Consider the following 8,953-nt stretch of genomic DNA (forward strand, 5'->3'; position numbering starts at 1 on the left):
TATATATATATATATATATATATATATATATATATATATATATATATATATATATATATATATATATATATATATATATATATATATATATAGTAAAACTCTAAAAACATAATGTACAAAATGGTTAGCAATAAAAACATGGACATAAATTAGGGATATAACTTTGATTGAGACTTAGGGTGTGTTTGGTTCATGGGTTTACACACTAGGAATGGTAATCAAAATCATAGTTAGTGTTTGATTAACAACTTTTTAAAACACAAGTATGAGATAATTTGATTATCCTTTCAATTAAAAATCGCATTCCCTAATTAAAAAGGTATCATTCCATCTCATTGGTAATATGATTTTTAAGTTTGGATTAGCTAGTGTTTTGATTTTTCATATTGGTGCTTTGGAAGTCATTATATTATGATCAATTGTCTTAATTTTTTTTTTGTTTTTGTATTTTTAAAACTTTTATTCCCATTGTAAGGTCATGCATAACCAAACATTAATATGAGTAATCATTCCAATTTCACCCTACTACCAAACATGCAAAATACTTTCACTAAAACTCATATCATCACCAAGTATTTGATATATTCTATTCTGATTCCGATACTCATTATTATGTTTTTAGATATACAAATAAATAAATAAATAAATAAAATTACGTGTTAGATTACGATACTTTAGCATGAGTTAATATAATGGATTCAAACCAAAAAATATATATAGATTTTGGTATATGTGTAACAATATCCATTTTATCCGGTAAATTTTTGGAGTAAAGTCAAGAAAGTATTTAGTTGGAGTCAAAGTTTGTGCAGTTATTTTCCCGTGAATTGTACATTATTAGGTATGGAATTTTCATGGATTGCGCCGCTAACGTGATTAACAATTTGCGTGACCTTAGCTTCCATGTGAAATTCATTGCATACATCCTGCTCTATCACATGTTATAACATTTACTATTAACTACTTCAAAACATAACACAGATATGGTAGAACACTATAACTGCTCCTAATTTAAAGACCAAAAAGTACTTAAGGAAGAATTGTGTCGGATCGATAAAGATAGTCTTATAATATCTTACTGTAAATACATTGTATGTTATGTAATTTTTAAATAAAAACCAAACATGTTTTGATTTTATAAAGGGTTCCTGTGTAAAGACAAGTTCTCGTGCAATTGTACAGTTAACACACAAAAGACGCACCTTAAGTGCTCCTAACCTTAAGCATTAAAATAACGCACTTTAAATATACAAAACACGCACCTTAAACACACAAACAAAGCACCTTTAGTAGGAAAACTGCACACCTTTAAGTTTCACAATTAACTCAACTAAAGCCTTAGGCTAACGTACCTTAAGTTTTAACAACTAATGCACCTTAAGCACACAAACCACGCACCTTAAAATGGGAAACCATGCACCTAAAGCTTTAGACCCTAGCACTTAAGATTCAACAACTAACAGACATTAAGCTCAAAATAACGCACCTTAAGCACAAAAATTATCGCACATTAAGAAGGAAACCACGCACCTTAAAGAAGAAAAATCATGTACCTTAAATTTGACATAGATGCAAAAAGACCAATGCAGCCGCGTTTTTTAAGCATTATTGATCTTGGATGTTTATTTAAACAAAATCAATGACTCTCATTTAACCGCACAAGAGCCGCTCACCCGCACCAAAAACTATATATATATATATATATATATATATTCCATTGATCAAAATATAAAAGTGAATTTTGTCTCTCATGAATTGTGGATTGGACTAAAGTATGTTGTGTACTCTACTAGACTTGGTGGGACCTGGATATATTCTTTTTATGTTTTGTGTCGTATATTAATTAATTGTTTGAGAAGATAATAATTAGAAATTACGAAGTACTAAATTTTTAATGCACGCTTTTCTTTTTCCTTTTTTCTTTTCTTTTTTTCTCTTAAAAAAAACAAATGAGAGCATTATTAACCTCTTATACGGAAAAAAATTTAACGACGAACTCAAGAGGTAAGATTTTTCAGGACTGATGATATTATGTTTGGATCGTCACTTTAGTAGCTAAAGCATGAGTTGCCCGCCCTATTAGAGACCAAGTTGACATAAGAAGGCAACTAATTTAGATTGTCAAATTGACCGATTCGAATTAAGGAGATTAATGAACAGCAGGGCCGGCCCTGAGGGGGTGCAGGGTGGGCACCCGCCTATGACCCATCTCTATAGAGGGGCCCATAAGCCATAAGATATACGGATCATTATAATATATATATATATATATATATATATATATATATATATATATCCTAAGAGTATAGGGGTCGCAGGTCGTGCCTAGGCCACAACAACCACTCAAATGCTCATTAGACAATAATCGCCGTGTAGATTCGTTGTGCCTTCGCATCGTCGCCTAATGCATTAATGCCCTAATCGCCTACGGCCTACCTAATCTGCCATTGCAAAGGTATTTTACGAATGACATAATGCATATTAGACCGTAATGCCATATTATTGTAATGCTATTTGTGGAATCCTAAATTCCTAATTGAGTAAATTGTCACTTTGTTATTTAAATAATTAAATAAATTAGTAATTTAGTTGGCAGATGAATTACAGAAATGTAGAATTGTGGATTAATTTGGAATTGACGAATTGTAATTTTGAAATTAGGAATTTAGTTTGCAGAATTGCAAATTATGTTGTATTGTTGTTTAGGAATCTTAATACATTTCTAATTATATTGTATTGTTGTTTAAATGTTTAAGAGTTCGGAATTAGGAATTTTATGTTTGTTTTCATTCTATTTATTAGGATTTCTATGTAAAATGAAATTGTAAGTTTATTAGGTTTGATATATGCAGGGATTGAAAGCACATGTTTACCGTTGGGCGAACTAAAGATTTTCAATTCGTTGATTCTGATTGATTGATTCATAAGTGCCAGGTGCTTTTGTTTTTGTTTTTTTTTTTTTTGTAAGATCGGTTTTATAATAATTTTTTTTATACAATGTTGCCTAGAAAACATTCACCTGGAAGTGAAAAAAAAAAAAAAAGAAGAAAACAAATTGATCATCGGGAAACAAATTTTTCATATAGGGTCCTTTTTATAATTTCGCCCCGGACCTATAAAACATTTGGACCGGCCCTGATGAACAGTTCTTACTATACACAGAATCAAAATTAAAATCTTGTAATTATCAAACAAATTGTATTTCCTATATATTGAATATCAGTTTAATGTATAATAGTGTTACACAATATCCATCAAAATTTATATTGAGAAAAGAAAAACAATTGGGCTTATTATAATATATGGCTGCTGAATCTATGTTAGCTTCACTTTTTAGGCGTGCATAGATTGAGGAATCAGAGCTAAATTACTTGGTTGAAGTGATTGGGCAATCCGTGAGCCGATAAGACTCACAAGAAATTATTTTTCTAAACACACCAACACATACGCCAAAACAACGTTCCACATTTATTCTGACAAAATGGGCAAATGGCTAATCCTTTTGGACTTTTTTTACTCCCAATCCACCATGAATTACGCCCTTCATAAATCGCAATTCCAGTCACTAATTCAAACGAACTACTATTGCGTATAATGATTTTTCAAAACACAATTGACTCCAATTTTTAAACAAATATTATGGTCACGTTTGACAATTAACAATAAGGAATATATAGTTAGTATTACTTGATAATTGGATAGTTTAGGTCGGGACATGATTTCTCATGTCAAGACTGTGGACTAACAATAATGTAGATGATAGGCAAAAGGTGTGGGCTAGCATATTGGGTTAAGGGAAAGACAATCCGAGCCTAAGAGAAAGACGACTCCGTTCAGGAGGAGGCAATTAGAGGTATAGAGGATACTTGCATGATTTTCTTGAGAGAGAGAAAGATCCAATAAGTTAATGTAAGTTTAAGACAACTTCCTATATTTGAGAGGTTTAAATTAATTAAATTAAGGTTGATGTAATAATATATAAATAGGAGTATTGTCTCCACATTTTATATTACATTCATTTTCATTGACTTTAATTTGAAGGCAATAAACTATTATGTCGTTGCAACATTTTGGCATTATTTCTTTTAAGTGCTAAGGCTGGGAATCTTAGTCTTACTAGATAGTAGATAATGAATTGTGTTAATTGTTTTGACCAACTAATAGTATTAACTATTTTTAAAATTATGTGATAAATTTAGTTGTTTACCGTTAATGGTTAACATATAAAATTACTTATAAAGACATAGAAATATTATTATTTATTTCTTTATCTTAAAAGTATTAAGAATTGAATAATAAATTTTATTATTGATAGTAATTATAAATATAGATGATCTAATTATTATATATATAAATATAAGACTTTTATTTTTATATAAATATAATGTATAAAATAACTGCATAAGAGAAAATATTCACCAACTATTGAGCAAAATACTTCTCTTTTTTTTTTGCCAAAATAAATGAAATTCACTAACTTGAAATGCTATTTATTTTGTGTTTTCAATTTAAGAAGTATACTCCATAGTGACTGAGATATGTAATATGCTATTTACTTAGGCATAACCACAATTTTGTTCTGTTATAATTTTAAGTTGTCAATTCATAGTTTTGTAGGAGTCATATAAAATATTGAACTTTATGAACATTTAGTTAAAACTCGGTTCACAATTCTAATTTGTGTATGTAAAATTACTAGCAAGCACGATGCACGAATTCTAGAGCTTAATAAAAAAAAAATTGTAACTTAAAATTATATGAATTGTATTTTTATAAAATTATAGAAAAAAAAAGTAATTTGAAATAAGTCTAATAACTCTCTTGAAGAATGGCTAAACAAATGCCAAATATATTAAAATAAATGACTTTGAGTGTGTGTTATATAAAGTTATAACTGTAAGCTAAGGTCTATTTTGTTCACAAAATATCAAGGCACAATATTTCTAACTCATGGTACAGTACAAACCTTTTGGACGGAAAAAAAAGAAGAAATTAAAGTATAACTTTCTTCTCTATATATAATAAAACATAATAATGTACAACTCTTTTTTTTTTTTTTTTTAAAGTTTGGAACTCTAACTACATGGTCCAAACTAGAACTAACGCAAATGGTTTTTAATATTTAAGAATCTTAGGTTAAAATCACTAGTACAATTCTAGTTTATTAGTATATTATTCAGGTTGAATCGTGGTCATGTACATATCTAAAAACTCAAGTTTTAATGGTATGATATTGTCATACAACTTAAATTAGACAAATTAGCGATTATGAATGAGTAATACATTTTGTACAAAACTTTATATGATTTTATATAATTTTATTTAATTAACTCAGTATCACGAAAAGTGACACCTACTTTAATTATCGTATTCAATGTTACAAGATTTTATGTAAATATTCTGGGGAAAGTAATATTTGCCTATAAACATTACCCTATCAATCTCATCGTGGGTTACAATATTGGGATGATTTGTTTGTTACGATTACACAAAGTGATAATTAATGTTAGTTTTGTCGTTTAAGTTTTACGAAGTCGTGAATACTTTCGACACGACATTTAACATGTATCGAGGTTCGGTTTCTGATTCAGGTCTGTATGCACTGACTACTTTCTTCCCCATTAGTTGCTTCTTTTCTGATTTCTCTTCCTCAAAACATCAAAAGATGTCCCATTTAACGCAGCTAATCCCGTGACACTCTTTTCCTTTATATATATATATATATTTTTTTTCAATCCGTTGTGAATTTGTGTCGTGTTTCGTGATGGGTCCCATTCACAGAAAAAGCTTGGTCAAACCACCAACGAACTTCTCAACTGCCATCTATTTAACCCGGATGGGGGGGTGAAGCCTTCCCTCCAACAACTAACACATTCTCTCTATTAGCAAATTAAGTTAGAATTAGAAAGAGAGAATGGGTGTAGTTTACATGCATGTTTTGTGCATAACCTTCCTCCTCTCCTTCATCTTTTCTTGTTCAGCATTCACTTCCCGAGACTACTCGGTTGCCCTCGAGAAGTCCATCATCTTCTACGAGGGGCAGAGGTCGGGGAAATTGCCAGCCAATCAGCGTCTCACTTGGAGGGGAAACTCCGGCCTGTCTGATGGCTCAACTTCCCACGTAAAACCCTGTACCTAACTAGATCGAGACTAAAACTTAGTTGAATTTATTAAATTAGTCGAACTATATATATACTGAATGTGTTTTTTTTTTTTTTGTTTTGTTTGTTTGTTTAGGTTGACCTGGTTGGAGGATACTATGATGCAGGGGACAACGTTAAGTTTGGGCTGCCAATGGCCTTCACAACCACTCTCTTATCATGGAGTGTTATTGAGTTTGGAGATTCAATGCACAATCAACTCAACAATGCCAAAGCCGCAATCCGTTGGGGCACAGATTATCTGTTGAAAGCAGCCACGGCCACCCCTAACACTCTATATGTCCAAGTGAGTAAACCAGATAAGATAAGGGTAGCTCAGTCAGTTGGTTCCTGTGTGGCAGATTGTGGGCAGATTAAAATAATAATGCCAATATCTCAACCACAACTAGCTGGATATGATGCATCCAAGAATCATGGTTAATTTTAACGTGTGTTTTTTACCTGGAACAGGTTGGGGAGCCGAACCAGGATCATAGGTGCTGGGAGAGACCAGAAGACATGGACACACCGCGAAATGTGTACAAAGTTTCGCCGCAAAATCCAGGGTCCGATGTTGCAGCTGAGACGGCTGCGGCTTTGGCCGCCGCTTCCATTGTGTTCAAAGATTCTGACCCTTCTTATTCCACTAAATTACTCCGCGCTGCAATGAATGTGAGAAGCACACATAAGCTTAACCGAATTTGCTTGCTTTTCTTCATCAGAATAGCGAATTATGAACTATATATATATGTGTGTGTGCATCTTGCAGGTGTTCAATTTTGCAGACAAATATCGGGGTTCTTACAGCGATTCGCTTAGTTCTGTTGTCTGTCCATTCTACTGCTCATACTCAGGATACCATGTAAGACAAATGTGCTTTGGCTAGCTATAAATTCTGTCTTAATTTTGATGTCGGCTAATATATTGATTGGTTTTGTTTATGTTCAGGATGAGCTTTTATGGGGAGCATCTTGGCTGTATAGAGCTTCAGGGATTACCTCGTATCTGGATTACATTCAATCAAATGGACAAACGTTGGGCGCAACAGACGATGATTATTCCTTTAGCTGGGACGACAAGCGTCCTGCAACCAAGATTCTCCTGTCCAAGGTTTGTATGGCTCTCAATGTTTGAATTCTTGAGCTGCATTTGTGTTAGTTGGAGTAACATACAATATAATGTCTGAAAACAGGGCTTTCTGGACAAGAATATCCAAGAATTTCAGCTGTATAAATCGCACTCAGACAACTACATTTGCTCTCTCATTCCTGGATCGCCTAGTTTACAAGCCCAATATACCCCAGGTCTGCATCTCTACCTCAATATACAATAACCCTAGAACTAGAATGAATAATACTCCGTATTGGGTCAATCCAGCCAAGTTGATCTGACTGTTTGCTTAGTAACAGCAAGGTTAAAGTTCAACTCTCAGTTAGAGTACCTTATTGATGGCCAACTAAAGTCATTAGACCAATGTCTAGTGACTTCTTGTTTTGCACCAGATAGTCAATTAATCAATTTAGACTGGTTTATCTCATTATGGTTGTTGATTAGGGTCATAAGACAGGTCATTTATTCTCCTTTTTGATTTGATTAGAATTATAAAGTAGAATTTAACAAAGTACGTATTCTCGGATAGTGATTGATGTAATGATTTTATTTGCAGGGGGACTTTTGTACAAAGAAACCGGAAGCAATCTCCAATATGTCACATCCTCGTCATTCCTCCTACTAACCTACGCAAAATACCTAAACTCCCACGGCGGCGCTGTGACGTGCGGGTCGTCGTCTTTCACGGCCGACAAACTCATCGCGCTGGCGAAGAAACAGGTGGACTACATCCTCGGCGACAACCCGGCAAGAATGTCGTACATGGTCGGGTTTGGGCAGAGGTATCCGCAACACATTCACCACCGGGGCTCCTCTGTGCCGGCAGTGAAACAGCATCCCGGCCGAATCGGCTGCAGCGATGGTTTCCAGTACTTCTACTCCGGCTCGCCCAATCCTAACGTCCTCGTCGGAGCCATCGTCGGCGGCCCTGATAATCGGGATAACTTCGCCGATGACCGGAATAACTATCAGCAATCGGAGCCGGCGACCTACATCAATGCTCCACTTGTTGGAGCTCTGGCTTTCTTTTCCGCGAGATCTTGAACTGAACAATTTCTTGTTTTCTCTTAGATCTTTAGTTTATCCTTAGTGGATTTGTCTGATCTTCCTCTAAGAAGGATTGAATCTCATCTGTATGGAATTCTAAGCAAAATTCCTCAGAATTGAAGATCGAAAAGTTTAGCATTTAGCAACATGCATGTCATATTCTGATTATTCTCATATATACTTCTGCCAAAAATCTCAAATATAAAATGAAAATAAAAAGTTAGACAAAAAAATTTAAACAAAACAAAACTTAAATATATCTCAAATCGAGCAACTGCTATGTAATATAATGACACTTCTATTACTATTCCAAATGAATGGTATTGGTCATGTATCAGACAATATATAGCAATGCATTCAAGATATAAAAAGAGTGTATTCAAGTTTGTTATAGCCTAAAATGCATTGATATAGTGATATGTCATGACCTAACAAACTTGAGTACATTTTCTACTCTCATTTTTTACTTCATTTGCTACTCCATCCTTTAATTGATTTAAAAAATACAGTGAGTTGCTGTTTTATTTATTTACTTTTTTTTTTGAGAAGTTTATTTATTCACTTTTATTTACCTAATAAAATTTTTACATGTGACGAGAGTTATACTCCATGATAGTACATATATGATTTTTTTTTTAAGATCTTAAATACATTGT

At 33.1% G+C, this 8,953-nt stretch overlaps 1 protein-coding gene across 1 annotated transcript; it reads left to right on the top strand.

Annotated features, from left to right (window-relative positions):
* Positions 1-5,871: 5,871 nt before the first annotated feature.
* On the top strand, positions 5,872-8,471 carry LOC116031724 (endoglucanase 1-like). Its single transcript, XM_031274006.1, has 7 exons — positions 5,872-6,121; positions 6,238-6,447; positions 6,612-6,812; positions 6,910-7,002; positions 7,089-7,250; positions 7,333-7,444; positions 7,807-8,471. The coding sequence occupies exons 1-7, from the start codon at positions 5,915-5,917 to the stop codon at positions 8,292-8,294; spliced, it is 1,473 nt and encodes a 490-aa protein (XP_031129866.1). The 5' UTR covers positions 5,872-5,914; the 3' UTR covers positions 8,295-8,471.
* The last annotated feature ends 482 nt before the right edge of the window (positions 8,472-8,953 follow it).

Source organism: Ipomoea triloba, chromosome 10, assembly GCF_003576645.1.
Source record: "Ipomoea triloba cultivar NCNSP0323 chromosome 10, ASM357664v1".
Lineage (NCBI taxonomy): Eukaryota > Viridiplantae > Streptophyta > Magnoliopsida > Solanales > Convolvulaceae > Ipomoea > Ipomoea triloba.

Excerpts from the sequence above, each read along its gene's own strand:
- LOC116031724 (XM_031274006.1), top strand. The coding sequence starts at position 5,915 with ATGGGTGTAGTTTACATGCATGTTTTGTGCATAACCTTCCTCCTCTCC. Across the intron at positions 6,448-6,611 it reads CTAACACTCTATATGTCCAA|GTTGGGGAGCCGAACCAGGA; the intron begins GTGAGTAAACCA and ends TACCTGGAACAG. Across the intron at positions 7,003-7,088 it reads GCTCATACTCAGGATACCAT|GATGAGCTTTTATGGGGAGC; the intron begins GTAAGACAAATG and ends GTTTATGTTCAG.